The sequence below is a fragment of the Hippopotamus amphibius genome, chromosome 2 (assembly GCF_030028045.1).
Source record: "Hippopotamus amphibius kiboko isolate mHipAmp2 chromosome 2, mHipAmp2.hap2, whole genome shotgun sequence".
NCBI classification, from domain to species: Eukaryota; Metazoa; Chordata; class Mammalia; order Artiodactyla; family Hippopotamidae; genus Hippopotamus; species Hippopotamus amphibius.
Window position 1 is genome coordinate 891,137 of NC_080187.1, and position 19,605 is coordinate 910,741.

General features: G+C 68.9%; 2 protein-coding genes across 3 annotated transcripts; both read left to right on the top strand.

The window, feature by feature from the left end:
- Positions 1-1,592: 1,592 nt before the first annotated feature.
- ENTPD2 (ectonucleoside triphosphate diphosphohydrolase 2) lies at positions 1,593-8,112 on the top strand. Its single transcript, XM_057725242.1, has 11 exons — positions 1,593-1,692; positions 2,219-2,426; positions 2,491-2,845; positions 4,060-4,177; positions 4,750-4,900; positions 5,088-5,247; positions 5,325-5,552; positions 6,008-6,262; positions 6,350-6,469; positions 7,438-7,572; positions 7,658-8,112. Exons 1-11 carry the CDS (start codon positions 1,593-1,595, stop codon positions 7,859-7,861), a joined length of 2,034 nt encoding a protein of 677 aa, XP_057581225.1. The 3' UTR covers positions 7,862-8,112.
- Positions 8,113-9,704: 1,592 nt separating this feature from the next.
- On the top strand, positions 9,705-15,463 carry NPDC1 (neural proliferation, differentiation and control 1). 2 transcript variants are annotated; one of them, XM_057725122.1, is made up of 9 exons: positions 9,705-9,955; positions 12,611-12,757; positions 13,920-14,054; positions 14,144-14,317; positions 14,399-14,465; positions 14,555-14,639; positions 14,720-14,802; positions 14,914-15,010; positions 15,095-15,463. In XM_057725122.1, exons 1-9 carry the CDS (start codon positions 9,844-9,846, stop codon positions 15,161-15,163), a joined length of 969 nt encoding a protein of 322 aa, XP_057581105.1. In that variant the 5' UTR covers positions 9,705-9,843; the 3' UTR covers positions 15,164-15,463. The 2 variants fall into 2 exon arrangements, with proteins under 2 accessions (XP_057581105.1, XP_057581106.1); XM_057725123.1 differs by having other exon boundaries at positions 14,723-14,802.
- Positions 15,464-19,605: the final 4,142 nt, after the last annotated feature.

The following is a 19,605-nucleotide window of genomic DNA, read 5'->3' on the forward strand; positions in this document are numbered from 1 at the left end:
AAATAAATAGATGTATATGAAAAACAAACAGGAAAAACGGTGTGTTATATTATTACGAGATGAAAAACGATAAAGAAAAGCAAGAGAGTAACATGTACAAAAGTCAAGACAGCAGACCCTCTCGTCAGGACCGCCAAAGGCTCCCGGATATGCCTATCCCTGTCCTGTGACTCTTCCCACGGGGCGTGCGAGCCGCGCCTGCTCCTCTGTGTCTGCTGCAGCTCCCGAGGCCGCAGGGCATCCCCAGCCCCAGGGGGCCTTTGACGCGCCTGCTGCACCCTAGACGGGCGGGGGGTCCCCCCACACACCGTGGAGCTGCTGAGCGTCCCTCACTCGCTGTGCGTGCTCGGAGCCAGGCGTGCCTCTGGCCCGTCAGAGCTGCTTGCCAAACGTTTGTTGAATGACTTAACGAGCACGTGTACGACAGAAAGGGTGCGATGAGTGAAGATGTTTCGGCCACAACACACTGGCTTCCGACGGAGAGACTGAGCCGGGGCAGCCAAGACCTTAACTGGCCTTGGTACCGCCCCCCTCCCCCGGCGGTCTGGATCCTGTCGGGGGAGGCGGGTCCTGAGGACCCCTGTCCCGAGGGCCTCTCCTGGCACCTCTCTGCAGCCACGTTCCTCTGCCTGGAGCCAGGGCCAAGCCACGTGCAGCACAGCTGCAGCCTCACCCCGCTGAGGTTCCCGGAGGCCCGAGGCCTGGGACTGCCCTGCCAGAGCCCCCTCCAACGGGCTGGGCTCCTGCCAGGGCCTCCCTGTGACCTGCCCCCCAGCCCACCTTCCAGGGCCTGGTCCAAGGAAGTCTCTGGGCCAAGCGGGGCGTTCCCGCCCTGGTCTCTCTAGAAGAGAACGCACTCCCAGCCCTCGCCATGGCAGTTCCACGCCCCGCCTTCCTCCCTTCTCTCTCCCCAGGCTAGTGTGGGCTCTGGCCATTGGCACAGGGCAGGGTCCAGGCCTCTGTGCCCCGGCCCCTCCTCTCAGGCCTGGGGGGCCCGCTTGGGCCTAGAGAGGTGGGGGGGCAGGGGCCGGCTGCAGCGCCAGGGTCTGCTCCCCTTTTGTGTGCTGGGCTCCCTCCGGGCCGCCTCTGTCTCCTTCTTTTCAGCCTAAACTGCAGGCCTCTGCCTCCTCTGAACTTTCCGGGGTGGAAGAAAGGGCCTGGGGGAGGGGAAGGGAACTGGCAGAAGGGTCCTGGAGCCGCGTGCTGGCCAGCCACACCCAGGGACTCTGCTGTGGCCCAGCCGGGCGGGGCAGGGGAGGCCGAGAGCAACGTCCCTGGGCCCCCACCCTTCCCGCCGGGGTCCTGGAAGAAAGGCTCCTTTGCTGGGCCTGAGACACCAGACCCTCAGCCTGGGCAGTAGTGCCAGCGATCCCAATTGTCCCCGCCGGTTCCAGCCGGCTGGGCCACGGCCCAGACCCTGTGTCCATCAAAGGCTGTCCTTTCGGTCCCCACTCACCCCACCCCTGTCGCTGGCACTCCCGGCGGTCCTGCCACGTGGCTCCCTGCTGCTGGAATTCCCGTTTTGCACAAAATGGGGGAGGCCCCTGGCCGGAGAAGAGAGGGATGCTTGGCCAGGGTGGCACGCAGGGCACATGGGGAGGCGCAGCGGCCAGACGTTTGGTGCGGTGGAGGGGCAGAGCTGCGGCCTGGGGCCAGCGGGGCACTGGCTCACCCCCGTGTGCCGGGACCTGGGTGCTGAGAAGCCCCGCGTGGGGGACCCTCTCCCTCGACCCCGGATGGGGCCTTGCGTGCAGAGGACCCTGCTCCCTCCTTGGGGAGCCTCTGGCCTCCCCTGTCCAGGCTTCTAGGCCCCAGGGCAGAGGCGGCTGCAGGGACGGCTCAGGCCCTGAGCCGGGATGGGGGCGGGGGCCGGTGGGGTGCTGCCTGAACTTGGGTTCTCTCGTTTGTGGGCTTTGTGTGGCTGTGGCCATCCTGCTCCTCTCTCTGCCTGTGTCCTCCCCTGTCACCTTGGAACGGGCGCAGTAAGTCTGGCTTCACCCTGCTTGGCACTCAGCTTTGAGCTCTCAGCACCTCCAGGGCGGGCCCCGCCTGGGTCAGCTCAGCGTCCTGGGGCCTTGACCATCGTGGTGCCCTGCCCTGCAGCCCAGGACTGGGCCGGCACGGCAGGCTGGCCAGCCCTTTCCTGCAGGGAGGGCATGGCAAGGACCCAGCCGGAGCCCACGTGGTTCCCGTAGCTGGCCGCGCCTCCTTCCTTCAGGACCAGGCCCGGGAAAAGCGGCTCTCCAGCAGCACGGCCCCGGGAACAAGACCGCCTGGGAGGCCGCCCAGCCCACCCGCAGACCAGGCCTCCCGCCGCGCGCCCTGAGGCCGGGGAGGCCTGCGCTTTCCCTAGAGAAGGTGGAGGGAGCCCGCGGGCACCCCGAGGCAGCGCGCGGTCGGCGGGCCCTCAGAAGTCCGGGACACAGGTCGGGAGAGATGACGCTCTGGAGCGGAGGAAGATAAGCGAGAGCCCCGGGGGCCCGGCTGCAGGAGCCGCAGCGCCGCGGCCGCGGCCTCTCTCACCTGCGCCGCGGCCCGCGGGCGGGGGCGGGGCGGGGGCGTGGCCGCCGTGGACCCCGCCCCCCCGGGCACCTACCCCGCCGGCCCGGGCCTCGGGCCCCCGACTCCCCGCCGCCGCGCCGTCGACGCTCGGTCCGCGCCCATGGCCGGGAAGGCGCTGTCGCTGCTGCCGCCGCTGCTGCTGGCCGCGGCGGGCCTCGCCGGCCTCCTGCTGCTGTGCGTCCCCACCCGCGACGTCCGGGAGCCGCCCGCCCTCAAGGTGCGCGCTCCACTCCCCGCGCGGCGGGCGGGCGTCCCGGGCCCCAAACCCGCGCTCCGGCCCCGGGTGCGGGGCGCGGCGCCGGCGCTTCCGGGGGGCGCGGGGCGCGGGGCGGGAGGCTGACGTGCCGGCACCCCTCCGCTCGCCGAGCGGGCCGCGCAGCCTGTCACGGCGCGGCCGAGGGGCGTCTCTCCGCGCCCCCGGGCGCCCCAGGCCGAGGCCCGGCCCGCGCCCCTAGCAGCTTCGGCCTCCAGGGAGGCATCGCCTCGGGGTGCGGCCCAGACGGGGTGCGACAGGCGCTGGGGCCCAGGGACCCCTCCCCAACCTCTCGGTGGCTCCCACCGTGCGGGGCCGGCCTGGCTGGTCCTCAAGGGATCCCAGCGGACTAGGCCTGATCCCCCCACCCATCCCCGCCAGACTCAGCCTCGGGAGCCCTAGCTCCCTTAACCCTCTCTTGGACCTGTGGGCCGGCTTGGTGCATCCGTGGGCGGTGGGTGCCCCAAGCCCCAGGAGCCCAAGATGGAGACTGCAGGGGTGGGCGCTCTGTGGCCAAGGGCCACCACCGGGTAGGGGAGGGGTGGGGCGGGCGACTTGGCCTGCTGCTGCTGGAGAGGACCCGAGTGGCCCCTTTCCGAGGCTCGGCGGGGCATGCTCTCCAGCGTGGCTCTCTCTACTGGAATTCGGGCCCCTGGGGGCAGGTGCTGGAAAGCAGCTCTTGCATGTAGGTGCTGACCTCACCCAACCTGCCCAGAAGGCCCATGGGGCGCCTGGGCAGCTCTGCCTTTGAGGCCCAGGGAGGGGGCCCTCGCCTATCACAGGTCCACGTTCAGCCTCAGTCCAGCCTTCCCCCTGGGGCCCTCGCCCTCAGATTGGGCTGAGGTCAGAGAGATGGGGACAGAGGGGAGGAAGGAAGAGCAGGCCCGAGGAGGTTCTTCCTGCAGCTGGCTTCTCTCCTGCGGCCTGGGGACCTCATGCCCCCCAGGGCAGGGTTCCAAGGGTGGTCCGGGGACCCCTGACTCTGACCCAGCCCCTCCGTGTGCCAGGAAGGGTCCTGCAGTCAGAGGGCCATCTACCTCCACTCCCATTCTCCCCCCAACCAAGCTGTGCTACAGGGGTTGTCCCTGGTTTCTCTGAGCCTCAGAACTTCATTCTGAAGCCTCCACCCTTGACCCAGGGTAGGGTGGGCTGGGGTGGGGTGGGTGGAGAGCTGAGAGAGCCAGAGGGCATGGCTGCAGACCCCCACCCCCCTCCTGAGGCTGATCCACCCCCCACCCCCCCAGTATGGCATCATCCTGGACGCCGGCTCCTCCCACACGTCCATGTTCGTCTATAAGTGGCCGGCGAACAAAGAGAACGACACCGGCATCGTGGGCCAGCACAGCTCCTGTGACGCGAGCGGTAAGGGCTCCCTGGCCTGGATGCCCACTCCCTGCAGGGCCTCAGCAGCCCTCTCTGGCCTTAGCCTTTGCAGATTCCAGCCATCAGAACCCTCTGCTTGGGGTCAGATGGGGCCCCGTCCAGGCAGGAGCTGCAGGAGCCCCCCAGACAGAGGCTGGGCCCCTGGGCCTTGGAGGGGCTGTGGACAGTTCCTAGAAAAGAAGCCCCAGTTAACAGCTGGAAGGTTTGGCTGTTACTCTACATCCCAGGTGGAGCAAGGAGGGGTTCCGGGTAGTGGACGGGCACACCCAGGCCAGCCTGTGGGGAGGCTGGGCCAGGCTGACAAGACCCAGCGCTTTGTCCTGGCACCTGTGTGCACGTCCGCTGGGCAGGCGGCAGCTCAGAGACTGTGGGTGGCACACGGGCGGGCCCTTTTGTCTCTGAACCGGGCGTCTCTGAGAATCTACGCTGGGAAGTTTGGTCTGAGCTCCCACCTGGTCTAGGAGCACACCGCCCCGCCCCCGGCCCCCTGGCCTGTGGTCCACCTAGAGGCTACCCAGCAGGCTTAGGCTCATCCCGCTGCCTCCCTCTAGGCGGGGGCATCTCTAGCTATGCTGACAACCCTTCTGGGGCCGCGCAGAGTCTTGTGGAATGCCTGAACCAGGCGCTTCGCGATGTCCCCAAGGAGAGACATGCGGGCACGCCCCTCTACCTGGGCGCCACAGCGGGCATGCGGCTGCTCAAGTGAGTGCCCCCCCCCCCCGCCTCCTGGCCCCCGGGGACCACGACAGCCTCAGCACAGGGTGGGCCGCGCACGTCCCCAGCAGCAGCCCTGGGGTGGGGACCCCCAGCGGGCTGGGCAGGTCCCGTGTGCCCTCGCAGCGGGATCAGCCACCTGGGGATGCCCCTCAGAGTCCTCCCTGTGTCACAGTCTGACCAGTCCAGAGGCTTCGGCCAACGTGCTCGCGGCCGTGACGCAGAAGCTGACCCAGTACCCCTTTGATTTCCGTGGTGCCCGCATCCTCTCGGGCCAGGATGAGGGGGTGTTTGGCTGGGTGACCACCAACTACCTGCAGGAGAACTTCATCAAGGTGGGCCCGGTGCTGCCCCATGAGCTGGGGGTGTGGGCACTCCCCCACTGGCTGACCCCGAACCCTACCTCCCACAGTATGGCTGGGTAGGCCGGTGGTTCCGGCCAAAGAAGGGGACGCTGGGGGCCATGGACCTGGGGGGCGCCTCCACCCAGATCACCTTCGAGACAGCCAGCCCAGCTGAGGACCCAGCCAACGAGGTCCAGCTGCGGCTCTATGGCCAGCACTACCGCGTCTACACCCACAGCTTCCTCTGCTACGGCCGCGAACAGGTCCTCCGGCGGCTGCTGGCCAGTGTCCTCCAGGTGCCCTCCACTGAGTTCTCCTGGTGGTAGGGGGCCCAGGGTAGCGGGGCCGGGAGCAGGGCCTCAGGAGCAGCCACACCGAGGGGGCTTCTCCAGGAAACAACATCGGGCTTTCATCCGCGGGAAGGACCGGTGGCAGGGCTCAGCACGGGCAAAGGCCCAGGGCCTGGGGGCGGGCCTGGTGAGTACCTGGCTGGGGAGAAAGGAGGGCCATGGCCAGGTCTCAGAGGACCACGACTGCCTGGCCAAGGGGTTTGGTTTCTGTCCGGCAAGAAGGGGGAGCTGTGGATTGTTCCGAGCTCAGAAGTGATGTTGCCAGAGTGGAACCCGTGGGAGAGTCACCAGGCGGGGGCTGTGGTGGGGGGGGCCCCGCCCAGGCTCCCAGGATGAGGGTGAGGGCGGCGGGCAGTGCTTGCGGTGGGTGCGGTGCCACACACACCCTCATCACTGCGCAGAACCACGGCTTCCACCCCTGCTGGCCGAAGGGCTATTCCACTCACGTGCTGCTCCGCGATGTGTACGAGTCGCCGTGCACCGCAGCCCAGCGGCCCCAGCCCTTCAACAGGAGCGCCAGGGTCCGCCTGTCGGGAAGCGGTGACCTTGCCCTGTGCCGTAGCCTTGTTGCTGAGCTCTTCAACGTCTCCTCCTGCCGCTTCTCTAGATGCTCCTTCAACGGCATCTTCCAGCCCCCTCTGGCTGGGAAGTTCATCGTGAGTCCCCAGGACTGGGGGTGGGGGTGCGGGCATGCCCCGAAGTGCCTGGGGTCTGCTCACGGTGTGACCGTACCCCCCTTGCAGGCCTTCTCTGCTTTCTTCTACACGGTGGACTTCCTGAGAACTGCGATGGGGCTGCCTGTGGAAACCCTGGAGCAACTAGAGGCAGCGGTGGTCACCGTCTGCAACCAGACGTGGAGAGAGGTGAGGCCTGCTCCCCACTCCTCCAGGGCTCTGTGTGCCGCGGGCACAGCCAGCTAGTGTCATGCCTCCCGATGGTTCATTTGCTCTACGAGTAGAGGGGGCCCCGGGCCTCTCAGAGTGCCCACTGCACTGGGGGTACTCTGCTAATCAGACTTGGGAAGCGGCCAGTCTATGGCAAGGAGGCTGGAAGCCAGATGAGATGAGATTGCAGAAGCCTCGCTGAGGCCTGACCCTAGGGTCAAGATCTGGAGGGCGGTGGTAACAGCCAGTGCAAAGGCCCTGGGGCGGCAGGGAGCATGCAGCGGACGGGCGGGGAGGAGTGTGGCTGCGAGAGTGTGGGGGAGAGCGGCCAACCCGGGGAGAAGCGCAAGGACTCAGGGCAGACTCAGCAGATAGAATTGCCAGGGCTGGGGGGGGGGGGGGATGGGAGGAGCTGAAAACAACTCCCAGGTTTCCGGCTGCTGCCGCCCACCGGACACTGGCTCCGGTGAAGTGAGACGGAGCGGTTTGGGCACGTGGAGGAGGCGGTGACTCCGGGAGAAACACTCTGGTGTCTGTGGGGCTGCGTGGTGACCGAGGCCCCATCCTGTCCTCTGTGTGTCTAGTCTCAGGCAGGCGTGGGGGTGGCGGGCACGTGGGGAGCAGGAGGCACGCCCAGGGGGCCGGGGTCAATCCTGGAGCATCTGCTGTTCCCCCGACCGTCGACAAGGTTGCTGTGGCCCTCTGCCCCCTGGGTGGCCAGTCCTGCTGTCCCTTGGAGGTCTACCTCCCCGGCGTGCGGGCTTGCGGACACCCGCAAGCCACGCTGCTCTTCCCCGAGGGAAGACCCCTGCCTGGGGGCGGGCCCCTCAGCCTCCCTCTTTCTGGGACCTGCCACGCGGTCTCAGCCCTGCATTGCCTCTCTGCGTCTGGTGGGGCAGAGACCTCCCTGTGGTCTCTGGCCCTACGGCCTCCCACCTGCATTCCAGCTGCAGGCTCGGGCCCCGAGGGAAGGCGCCCGCCTGCCCGACTACTGCGCCGCATCCACGTTCGTGCAGCAGCTGCTGAGCCGCGGCTACGGCTTCGACGAGCGCGCCTTCAGAGGCGTGGCCTTCCAGAATAAGGTGGGAGCGGCTGGGCCCGCGCGCGGGGGGGGAGCGCGGCTCCCCGGGCGGCGCGGAGGCTGAGGCTGTGCCGCCCCGCCCGCAGGCCGGAGACACCGCGGTGGGCTGGGCGCTGGGCTGCATGCTGAACCTCACCAACCTGGTCCCCGCCGAGCCGCCGGGGCTGCGCAAGGGCACAGACTTCAGCTCTTGGGTCGTCCTCCTGGCGCTCTTCGGCGCCATGCTCCTGGCTGCGTTCGTCCTGCTGCTGTGCCAGGCGCGCTTCACCAAGTCGCTGAGCATCGTCTAGGGCTGGGCTGGGGGCAGCCGCCCTAGCCGCACGCACCCCCCGTCCCCGTAGCCCCCAATCCCGCACCCACCCCACCCTCAACATCTCTGTTCCTAATGCAGCCCGGGAGCAGCACTCTAGCTTCCACGCCCACATTTGGCCGGGCCGGGTGAAAGGAACGGAACCCAGCCCCCTCCGGCCGCGTCCAGCCTTGGCTTCACCTCAAGGCCTTGGGCGCCTTCTCCTCTCACTGGGGTGGGGGATTCAGACACCCCGCGGCCCTCAGCCTGTGAGTGCAGGGCGGGGTCTCCAGGGGATGGAATCCTGAGAGTCCCCTCCCGCCCCCCGTCTTGGGTATCAGGGGGAGGGTCAGAGCCCACTTGTACAAATTTTGTAATAAAATTTTTTTCATGGAGCAGTGAAGAGCGTGTCCTTGGGGTGGGGCCTCTTTGCTGTGGCCTGCCCCCCCTCCCCACAGCTGTGTGGGCCGGCCGCACAGGCCCCTCCTGGTCGCGGGGAGGACCCCGGCTGTTTCTAGTTCCTTCTTCTCCGGGCCCAGGCCCGGGGTGGTGCTGACCCTGGTCTCTTGCCCCCTGGCTGTGGCCCGGAGCAGCTGCCAGCTGGCTGGCCTACAGGAGCCCCTGAGTCCTGGAGTCTCCGGCCAGCAGAGCCCCTGCAGCACCGGCAGGTCAGCGACAGTGACAGCGGCCGGACTGGAGGCCGCGCCTGGCCTGGAGTTGGGTGGGGGTGGGGGTGGCCGACAGGGCAGTGAGTGGGCAAGGCGGCTGCCCCCGGTGCAGGCCGTGCTCGAGACACCGGAGGAGGGGGCGGACGCTCTACAGGAGGTGGTGTGGGGGGAGGTGGAGATCAGGGCCGGCGGGACGCAGGGCCCGCTGCTCAGGATGGCTCCTGCAAACTGGCTGTGGAGGCAGTCGCACCGGACTCCCTTCCCTCCTGCTCCGGGCTGTCCCCCGCAGCCCCAAGAGACATCAGCCGGCCCCCACCCCCCGCCGCTCGGCAGCCCCCTCCCCGAAGCCCTCTTTCTGCGGCGTGGGAGGGCGTGGTCTCGGCTGCATCGCCCCGCCCCTGCCCCCTGCTGGGACGCGCGCGCGGACAGCGGTTCTGCGCGGCCGGCGCCTGGCAGGGGAGGGCGGCAGTCCTCGTCCGGCTCAGCCCCGGCCCGGCGCGCACAGCGCACGCACTCCTGCGGGTTTCTGAGCCGCTTCCCGGGCCCGAGGGCAGCCAGCCCTGTCTTGGGGGGGCGGGGCGGAAGCCCAGCCCCGGGGGGCCCGCCCTTGCTCTCCCCGTGACGCGAGCCCGGGAGGCTTCCAGGCGGGGTGAGGCGGGGGTGCCCTCGGGGGCAGCAGGCGGCGGCTGAGGAGGCGCGTCACCGTGCTGGCTGTCGTGGCGCGCCCCGGGGCTGAAAGGCTGCCACCCGGGCACCGTGGACAGCGCCCAGCTGGCTGTCACCCAGCTCGCTGTTGCCCCCTGGCGGCCTCGCTGAGAGCGGCCGCCGGCCCCGGCCTAGTGCTTCCCGCGCGTGTGTCTGGATGCCCGGTGGGTCTCTGGGCACCCCCGCGCATCCCTGTGCGCCCGCGCAGCGGTGTGCGCCTGCTGTCGCTGCAGGCCCGGGCAGGTCCTCCGCTCCAGGAGGGCGGGGGCGGGGTGGCAGTCAGCGGCCCGAGAGGGACACCCATGGCCCGGCGGCCCCTCGCCTGGGGAAGGTCCCGGCACCCAGACGACGCGCTGGGTGGGCGGGGAGGGGATCGGAGGGGCGGCAGGGGGCGGGGGCGCAGCCGCCCGGCGCTGGCCCGCCCCCGCAGGTGGGGCGCGCAGGCGCACTCCCGGCACGCGCGCCCGGCGCCGCCTCGCCCGGGTCCCGGGTCCTTTGCCGCAGCGTCAGCCGCGCCGCCGCCTCGCCGCCTCCCCAGCCGCGGCGCCCAGAGCCCGCGCCCAGCCCCGGGCCGCGCGGTGCCATGCTGCCCCGGCGGCGGCGCTGAAGGATGGCGACGCCCGTGCCTCCGCCCTCCTCGCGGCACCTGCGGCTGCTGCGGCTGCTGCTCTCCGGCCTCGTCCTCGGCGCGGCCTTGCGCGCTGCGGCCGCCGGCCGCCCGGGTGAGCGGGCGCCCCGGGGCGGGGGTCGGGCCGGTCCGCGGGCCTCCGCGCCGGCCCCGCCTCGCCCGGGCCGGGTAAACAGGCGCGGCGGGGAGGGCGCGGCGCCGGGCCGCCCAGGGGCTCCTCTGGATGGGGCTGCTCGCGATTCTGGGCAGCGAGCCTGCAGCGCGTTCGCGTCTCGTCTTTGTCTGGGCCCGGGCGCCTGCTGGGCCAGTGTCTCGGGAGGCCTCTCTCCGCGTGGGCCGCGGCCCGCAGGCTGTCCCGCGGGCGTCTCTGTGTGCGCGGGCCCGGCCCCGGCCCCGGCCCCGGGTGCCTGCCGCCTCGCTGCCGGTGTCCGCCCTGGAGCCGGAGTCGTGGTGCGGGTTTGTCGCTAGGCCTCGGGTGGTGGACGCGCGCCTTTGCTTTGCTGCCGTGGCGGCTCTGAAGTTTCCTGGGGCGTCTGACAGCTTGTCGCAGGCCTAGGGCCTTGCCCTGGCACCAGTGGGGACGGGAGGAGCTTACAGTCTCTGCTTCCCCACTCACCCTCTGCCCTGCAGGGCCCCTCCATTCTGTCTTCTGTGCTTGGGGGTGGGGGTAGACTCAGGCGGAGAGGGATGAGCCCAGCGTCCTGGGAGCCCCTCCCGGCTTCCCAGATGGGCACTGAGGCTCCAAAGCTCTGCAGGAACCAGAATCCAAAATGCATGCTGCCAGGTGGCGGCGCTGGGAGACTCTGTACCCACGCCTTCGCTCGTCTCTCCTGGCAGCCCCGAAGGAGAGGTGCTGTTGTTAGCCCATTTTACAGATGAGGACGCGGAAGCACAGAGAAACTAAGGGGCCAGTACACGCTGCAGCTGGGATGCTAACCTGGGTAGTGTGCGTGGCCTGCGTATGTGGCTTCCTCCTGGGCACAGCACCCCTGGACAGAGGCCTGGCATGATCAGGAGACGCTCCCAAGGAGGCTTGAGGGCCAGAGCACGGCTGGCGGTGATGGTGGACGGCCTGGCCCCAGGGCGCACCGGGTGGGGCCTCTTGAGGAAATGGGTTGTGGTCCCAGTACTAAGCCTGTGGGGTGGGCAGGTGCCGCCCCAGCTGCCCTCCGGCGTTGTGCCGGCCCAGATGCGGGGCAGCGTGCCTGCCACTCTCCAGCTGCTGTTGTTCCTGGGACCTCCTCCCACCCCCTGAGGCTGGAGCAGGGACCTTCCCAGGGCTAAACGGGCAGGAGCCCCGTCCTCCTGGGGCGGGGGGCTGGGAGTGGAGGGAGGCCTCTGGAACCCAGGACCCAGAGCTAGCTCTGGACCTCAGGCCCCTACCCTGGGCCTGGTGCACTCTGGGTTCTCAGCACCAGGGGCCGAGACTGCCTGGCTCCTCAGGTGCCCAGCTGGTGGGTTGGGTCCAGACAGACCTGCTGGCACAGGCTTAATGTTTAACTCGCCCGAGGCCCGGGTCCAGCTCACGGATATCGGCAGTGATACTGGCCGACCCAGGTTATGCAAGACGGGGAGACCCCTGGGGTGGGAGCTTCGGCCCACTTGCCCACCTGCTCCAGGAGCTGCTGGAACTTCCTTGAAGGGACGCCTACGGCCAAGAGGCTGTGAGTGTTAGGTTACCAAGGAAACCAAGCCAGGCCAGCCAAAGTCTGGAGAAGGACAGAGCTGGTATTCCTGGATGCCCCACGACACCCTCCTGCAGTGGGGGCTTGGCAGAGGGGACTGGCCCTGATCATCCGAGGATGCCCCCATCCCCACCTCCCCAGCCACGATCGACGGTTCTGCTGGGTCTCCCTCTGGCTCCGCTGGCTCTGCTGTCCCGTGACTGGGGCCAGTGTCCCAGGCTGTGACACATTCTCCAGCTTTGAGGCAGCTTAGCTTCTGCATCCAGAGTGGAAACTGAGTCAGAGAGGGCCACTGCCCTCCACCCCCCAGCATCAGGATGGGAGCCATGCTCGTGTGAACAGGATGCTGAGGTCTGGGCCCCAAACTAGAAATGGCCTGGCCTCTAGTCCAGGCCCTCCCCAGTCCTGGCAGTGGTGGCTGCAGGAGTGACCCCGGCCTGGTTTCTGTTTCCGAAGCAAGTGAGACCGGCAGACTCCATCCCAGGTTTCCCCAGCCTGGCAGCTCCTCTGTGCCCTGGGAACAAGCCAGCGGTTAGATGTGGGGGGAGTGACTCATTCCGTGCCATCTCCCAGCTCAGGTCTCCAGGGCTGTAGGATGTCATGATGAAGTTTGAGGGGGCAGCCCTGAAATGGGAGATAACCCTGAGGTGGTGGGAGAGAGAGACCTGGGTGCCACCTTCTGGGGCTCCCAGGCTGGGCAGGGGGTGAGAGACTTGCTGTGGGACAGGTTGAGACTGGAGGTGGGACTTGGAGGGCTGCATGGCCCTGCCCGGGAGAGCTCAGTGCGCTCTGGACGGTGAGGGACAGTTTCTGTGCAGAAAGCTGGCTCAGGCATGGAAAGTGCACTCTGGGGAGTGGGTGGGGCAAGAGAGTTCCGATAAGTGTTAGGACTGTTTGTCTTCCTGGTTCTGATCCCTGGTGCTGCGCAGGAAGGGCCTGCCTAGAACAATGGCCGGAGCCAGGCTTGGCCAGCTCTGTAGGGAGGGGTTGGGGTGGCCAGGACTTCTGTGCAGGGGCTGAGTCAGGCCGGCCGTGACCCTGTTCGGCCTCCGCTTCCTTCCCAGATGCAGCCGCCTGTCCTGGGAGCCTGGACTGTGCCCTGAAGAGGCGAGCGCGGTGCCCCCCAGGTGCGCATGTCTGTGGACCCTGCCTTCAGCCCTTCCGGGAGGACCACCAGGGGCTCTGCGTGCCCAGGATGCGCCAGCCTCTGGGTACGGCTTCCTCCCCCCACTGGGTACATGTGCCCCCAGCTCTCAGGGAGCCTCAGCTCTCAGGTCTCCTGTGCTTTGTGGGGTGCCAGTCACTCTCCAGGTGGCCTGGCGATCCTTTCCAGGTGGCAGCAGCCCAGAGCTGGGTGGCGGGCTGAGGCCTGGGGCAGTTAGCCTTACCCAGGGCAAGAGGTATGCAGCGTGAAGTGCTGGGCTGATCCTGGGAGAGGCAGGGTCAGAGTTCCCCAGGCCTGGGTCTGTGTGGGGTGGGCGCCAAGCCCCTCAGGCACCCACTGCTCCACCCCCTGGGCCGCCCCTGCTCTTTGCCCAGAGTCCCCCTCTCTCCATCATTCACTCATCCTGCCTGTGTGACTGTGCTGGTGGTGCCCTGCCCGCCGGCCTGAGCCCAGAGTGTGTCGGGATGGCGCCAGCCAGCATGACTGCAGGTGTGGCGGGGCATTGGGGGCGGGGGGGTGGGGGCTGAAGCGTGGGGGTGGGGGTGGGAGGGGCTTCCTGGAGAAGCGTCCTCCTGGCAGCACGTGGGGGGGCCTGCTGCAGGAGGCACCTGCTCTGCCCTTTGGGTGCTGAGCGGGGGTGTCTATTCGGAGCCTCTGTCTGGATGGTGGCCCCCACAGCAGGGACCAGGTGGACCCAGCCACGGCCCCACCCCGGCAGCTGCCCTCCCTTCCTCCTGATGACCTGGAGGAGGAGGGTCCAGAATGGGGCTTCTCCCCCTTCCTTGGGGAGTCCTGCCCATCTTGGCAGAGAAGGCACTGAGCCCGGTGATGCAGTGTCGCCCTGCTCCTCGCACTGCTTTGTGGGTAATAGGTGGAGTGTGGGGGCGACACCCCTGCCCTTCTCCTCCTGGCCTCTGCACGTTCCCCGGGCACCTCCACCTCCTGCCCACTTGCCTGGGAACGTTGCTGCTCACATTGAGCTCCCTCAGTTGTCACCATGGCAACTGGATGGCTGGGGCCGCAGGCTGGTACCTGGTCCTCTGGCTGCCCGTGCCTGGGAGGAGCCTGTAGGGAGAAGGAGGCCTAGGGCTGGGGACCAGCTCCCGGATGGGCCTTTCTCTCTCTCCCTCATGGAAGGCCACCTGTAGCCGGTGTTGCCAGGGAGGGGCTGGGGGCCTCTCCAGCTGATGGCCCCTCCCCCTCCCCAGGGGAGGGCTTGCCGCAGCCCCGACTGGAAGAGGAGATCGACTTCCTGGCCCAGGAGCTGGCCCGGCAGGAGGCAGGGCACTCCAGGCTCACAGCCCCACCCCTGCCCGAGGGGCCACAGCGGCTGCTGGAGGCTGGTGAGACCCTGCCCCCCTCCTCCGCCTAGCTCCCGGCTGCCCTGGACCCCAGCCTGGTCTTGCTCTTCTAACCTGCCTTCCCCCTGCAGCAGCCACCCTGGGGCTCTCCGAGCGCGGCCAGGGCCCCAGGCTGGATCTCCCCTCTCCGCGGGGAGCCCCTGCGCCCACCCCCCGCGCCGCCCTGCGCTCTGCTGTGTCGTCTGGGCCTGTGCACGTGTCCCCCCTGCAGCCGCGGGGCGGGCGCGGTGACAGCCTCACCCTCGGTAGGTCTGGCCGGGCGGGAGGCGGGGCTCTGCCCGAGAGGCTGCCCTGGCCGCCGCCCTCACTGCTTCCCCTGCCTGCAGTGCTGATCGTGGCGTGCTCCGTGGCCGGAGCGGCCGCCCTCGCCGTGGCCGCGCTCTGCTGGTGTCGGTGAGCGCGGGGCGGGCTGGGGGCGGGGGGGGGAGGGGGCGGGCGGGGACCCCGCGGGTCTCAGGCGCGGGTCTCTCCACCCGCCGCAGGCTGCAGCGAGACACCCGTCTGACCCAGAAGGCCGACTACGCGGCCCCTCCGGCGCCCAGCTCCCCAGCCACGCCCGGGATCTCGGTGCGTGGCCCCGCCCCTCCTCGCGCGCCCCGCCCCTCCCCTCTGTCTCCGGGCCTGAGCCGCCCTCCTCACTCCCCCAGCAGCCCGGGGACCAGCGGCTGGCACACAGCGCCGAGATGTACCACTACCAGCATCAGAGGCAGCAGATGCGGTGCCTGGAGCGGTGAGGAGCCCCCCTCAGCGCGGCCCCCTCCTCCCCCCCGCCCGCCCCCCCCCCCCCACCCCGGGCCTGCCGCCCTGCACCCTATCCCCAGCCATCCTGCCCCCCATCCAGGCATAAAGAGCCGCCCAAGGAGTTGGACTCTGCCTCCTCCGACGAGGAGAACGAAGACGGCGACTTCACGGTGTACGAGTGCCCGGGCCTGGCCCCAGTGAGTGCGGGGGCAGGGGATGGGGGGACTCACCAGCTGGGGTGGGGTCCCTGCCCCGGGCCCAGCTGACGTCACCATTCGCAGACTGGAGAGATGGAGGTGCGGAACCCACTGTTCGACCACGCCTCGCTGTCCGCGCCCCCGCTGCAGTGACCTGAAGGCGGACGCCCACCCTCTTGAGGACGCGCTGCCCACTGGTGGGGAGGGACAGGGCCCAGCCTTTCCCGTGAAGGACATCGCATCCTGCCACTCGTGTGCTTGTGGCTGGGCTCCGGGTGGCCTGGAGCCCCCGCTGGGGAGACGCTCCCTGCTGCCAGGGACCTTCTGTGCCTCCTCCTTGCACCTGTCCCCCAAGTCCGGACCCCCAGTGGAGGGGAGGAGGAGAACCCTGGAGACCAAGCGTGGATTGGGAATGCTGGAGACAAACCAATTAAAGTACGTTTCAAAACGTTGGCTGAGTGTGCTGGAGGCCGATCTCCTCCCCCCACTGGGGGCCACGATGGAGGGACCCTGGAGTGGGGGCCTCGGGCTTCCTTCCACACCCCTAGAAAGGGGGGATCTCTGTCCCCTGCGTGGGAAGACCCTGTCACCACCCACTGGGGAAGAGAGGCTTTATTTTTGGACAGACACAGGACCACCTCTAAGCTCTTTCTCCTCCAGGCCTCCCCCTACCAACACATCTGCCCCGGAGCCAGGAGGGGCGGAGTGTGGCAGAGGGCCGGGCCAGTCTGGAGGCTGGCGCCCCTGCCTCAGAGACCCCGTCCTGCATATGACGAAAAGGGCGGGGAGTGGGTGTCCGCAGACACCTGGCGGTGGACACCCCAGGCCTCCGTTCCTGCCCTGCGTCCACCCGGGCCAGAGGCGGAGGAGGGACGGGTTGGGTTGCGGGACTTGACTGTGGGCTCTTTGTGGGGACCACCTGGGCTCCCGGGCCCCTGCAGCATGGGTGGGGGGCGTGCCAGACAGAGGGACTCGGGCCACACACAGGTGGGTGGAGCAGGGCGGGGCAGGTGTGGGCGCAGAGGCGGCAGGGGCCCCGAGTGCTGGGCTGGGTCTTGGTCCTCCCCAACCCCCCCACCGAGGAGCAGGAAGGCCAGTGAGGGGGAGAGGGACCGTCAGCCGAAGGCCCAGAGTGGTGGCAGGACTTTGTGGTCAGAAGTGCCGAGACGAGGGCGGGCAAAGGGGTTTCCGGAGTCCAGGGAGCGGCCGAGGCCCGGTGCAGGCAGGGTGAGGGGAATCAGACTTGTCCGCCCCGCCAGGGCTGGGGAGGAGGGGTAGGTTGGGTTCAGAAGCCCCTTAGTGACTCCTAGGGATAGGGGGGTCCGGAGAATGCCGGACCTCTGGCCCCTGGATGGATGGGGGCAGCCCTGAATCGGGAGGACAAAGCCAACTCGGGACAGTCAGGTCCCTGAGGTGGGGCTGGCAGGGGAGGTGGGGTTGGCTCTGTCCTAAAGCAGAGTCCCCCCCCCCCCCCCCCACTCTGGGTTTGTAGCCTCGGGCTGGCCCGCAGCGGAAAGCCTCGGTTTCCCTTCAGTGCACTGCTGTGGAAGATGGAGGGGGCAGGTACGGGGAGCTGGGAGCGAGGACAGGGTGGGATGGGGGCAGGGCGATGAGGACCGCTGGCCAGTGTTACTCAATCTGTGTCGTGAGGGAAAGTGGCCACAAAGAAAACTAGGGGGCAGAGAGGTGAGGGCCTTACTCAAGGGCGAAGGCCGCCCGGCACCCAGGCTGAGCCGGCCCAGGCCGGTCTGCTCACCGGCTGGACGTTCTCCTGGAGCCCTGGGGTCAGTCCCTGGGGTCCTGGCACTTGCTTGGCTTGGGCAGAGAGCGGCTCCCCCACTGACCACCTCCCGCTTCCAGACAGCAGCGCCCAGGCAGCGGGGGTGGAGAGCCCCCAGCCCCAGCCCGCGGGCGCCGCAGCGGGAGAGGGCCAGACCTGCTGCCCACCTGTCTGCCCCAAGGGCTGGCCTGAGCGGAGCCGGCTCCGGACACTTGTCCAGAAGGCCTCCTGGTGGCTGCGCTCCCAGCCACCAGCTCCTGCAGGAGCAGATGCAGGCAGCAGAGGGCGCCCACGCACACCTTCCTCCCGGGGAGAGGGTGAGGCAGAGGCTTTGGGGAGCCCCTTTGGGCAGGTGGGTGCACTGAGGCTGGCAGCTGGCCAAGGGGGCCCCAGGTTGGGGGTGCAGCTGAGGGGGCAGCACGAGGGCAGTGCCGGGAGGCAGTCACAGCAGGCGGCAGCCTTCAGCCTCCCCGTGGACCACCTGGAGGCCGCCAGCCCCTCCAGCCCTCCTTCCCGTCCTGCCAGGCCTGGGAGCATGGCCACATCCTGTCCAGGGGGAGCTCCAGGATCTGCTGGGGGCTCCTCCAGGGCCCTGTGCACCGCACCCGAACCTGGCCCATCCCTGGGTGCTGTGCTGCCCCCGGGGGAGCGGGGCAGGGTGGGGGCTTGGAACGGGGACCGGACCAGCCACCCAGGCTGAGAGGAGGGTCGATCTTTCCGCAGTGGGAGGACATCTCCTCCTGGGGTCTGCAGCTGGGGAGGTTCCCACTTCCTAGGCTCTTGGCCAGGGGCCCACCCCACCCCACGGTCTGTGTCACGCACGGTCTTACCCCCAGGGTCTATGCTGGGCTGTGGGGGTGTCACCCTCTGGCGCCTGTTCTCAGGAGGACACCAGGCTGGGGAAGCTTCCTAAGGCGCTGAGACACAGATGTGTCCTGGGGGGCTTCCCCTGCCTGTGGCTGCCCACTAATGTGACCCGGGTGGGGGTGGGGCTGCCGGAGGCCGGGCCTGTGAGAGTTGCAGGTGGGCTCGTGGCTCCAGGTGCGGTTGGGCCAGAGGTCAGCCAGCAAAGGTGACGGTGGGCAGGGCCGCTGGGTTGGGGACAGGAGCAGCAGCTCCAGCCCCAGGGCAGCCCCTTGCGCCCCAGGGCCCGTGAAAGGAAGGGTGGTTGTAGGAATCTGGCCAAGCTCTGCCCGAGCTCCCTTGGGGCCGACGGAAGCCATAAAAGCAGGTGGGGAGCCGGCAGGGAACTGCCTGGGGCCTTGCGCCCCGTGAGGGGGCTGAGGAAGACCCTGCTCCCAGGGGACCCCGAGTCCATGCCCTCCCTTCCCTGGCCCAGCCCGCCCACCCCCATCTCATTGCAGAGGCTGCCAGAAGGGGAGTGGGGAGCAGGGACCCCGCGGACAGGTCGGGGGCCCTGCGCTCGGGGCCCCCCGGGAAGCCGGCCCCGGGGCGGCCCCAGGCTGGGCTGCGGGAGCGACCGTGTGTCCCTGGGCCCCAGATGCTCACGGCTGCTGAGCGGGAGGGGGTGCCTGCCCGTATCCTGGCAGGAGGAGGCCCCACTTTCCGTTTGACTCAAGCTCTCTCACCTTTTTCTGTTTCTCTGAGACTGTCTCATTCTGACCCATTTCTGGGCCAGACCTCGGAGTCCCATTTGCCAGCCAACAGGTTCTCACGAACGGGGCCTCTGGCTGCCACCCTGAGCTGGCAGGCGTGTGAGGGCCCCGCAGAGCAGCAGAACCCAGGCAAGGGTGGGGCCATCTCCTTCAAGTCCACCCAGGAAGGGAGCAGGCTGCGGGTGTGGGTGAGGCTGGTGGCAGGGCCCCGGTCGGCCTGGCAGTGCAAACAGGAAGGGCAGAGGCTCTGGCAGCCCGGAGCCGGGCCGCTAGCAGGCTGTGGTGGGATTGGCGCCTTCCTGCTCTCCCCCACTGCCCGAGGGGTGCCCGCCACAGGGAGGGGAGGTGGGCTCCTCCGGGCCCCCCGCCGGGGAAGAAGGCCCAGGTGCCCCGTGGTCTTCTCCCTAAACGCCGGGTGCTGGACGGGCAGGGGCGGCAGCAGACGTCCACTCCGGTCAGGGCCTGACCCTGGCCCGCAGGAGCCGGGCCCCGCTGCTGCAGCCACGCTTTGGGCTGCCAGATGGTTTCCGACAGATCCCACAGCCCCTCCTCCCCGCCTCGACGTTGCACAAGGTCTCACCGCAGCTTGGAGGTTACGCAGCGGGCGGGGAGCCTCAGAGGAGCCAAACTGTCCCCCTTCTCCTGGACTTGCCTCTGTGCCCCTCTGTGGGTCTGCTGCCATTTCCCCGGTTCCTGCCCTGAGGGCAGCACCTGGGGGAGGCCAGCAGCCCTGGGAGCCCAAGCGCGGAGCAGGACAGGGGCTTTGGGCTGGTGGGAGCCCCCTTGCGATTCCCGGTTGCTGTTCCTTCCACGACACCCAGCCCACAGCCTCCAAGAACCAAACTGGCCTGAGGCCTTCAGGACACTAGCCTGAGGGCTGGGCCTTGCCTGGCCACTTCCAGCCTGGGTGAAGGAAACTGATGGCTGAGAGCGGGGTGAGGGCCAGAGCCAGGGCCGTCCAGCTCAGAGGAGCCAGAGCAAAAGGGGAAGGAACTGGACCTCTGTGCCTGGGCCCCCAGGATTGGCTGGACGGTGGGGGAGGAAAGGGACTCTGGACTTCAGCCTTCCTTTTCCTGGAGCCGGTGCCAGCCCCCTGCCCACGTCAGGGACACAGCGACTCCTTCCCTTTCCAGCCTGGAAAGCCCCCTACCTGCCCCCGCCCCCACCCTGGGCTGTGAGGCCTGGGAGAAGAGACCCGG

Bases quoted from the DNA above. Each gene is read 5' to 3' on its own strand.
- ENTPD2 (XM_057725242.1), top strand. From the start codon at position 1,593: ATGGGGAGGCGCAGCGGCCAGACGTTTGGTGCGGTGGAGGGGCAGAGC. The intron at 4,901-5,087 runs GTGAGTGCCCCC...CCTGTGTCACAG, and splicing joins GCGGGCATGCGGCTGCTCAA to TCTGACCAGTCCAGAGGCTT. The intron at 6,263-6,349 runs GTGAGTCCCCAG...CCCCCCTTGCAG, and splicing joins CTCTGGCTGGGAAGTTCATC to GCCTTCTCTGCTTTCTTCTA.
- NPDC1 (XM_057725122.1), top strand. From the start codon at position 9,844: ATGGCGACGCCCGTGCCTCCGCCCTCCTCGCGGCACCTGCGGCTGCTG. The intron at 14,640-14,719 runs GTGCGTGGCCCC...TCACTCCCCCAG, and splicing joins CAGCCACGCCCGGGATCTCG to CAGCCCGGGGACCAGCGGCT. The intron at 15,011-15,094 runs GTGAGTGCGGGG...CACCATTCGCAG, and splicing joins AGTGCCCGGGCCTGGCCCCA to ACTGGAGAGATGGAGGTGCG.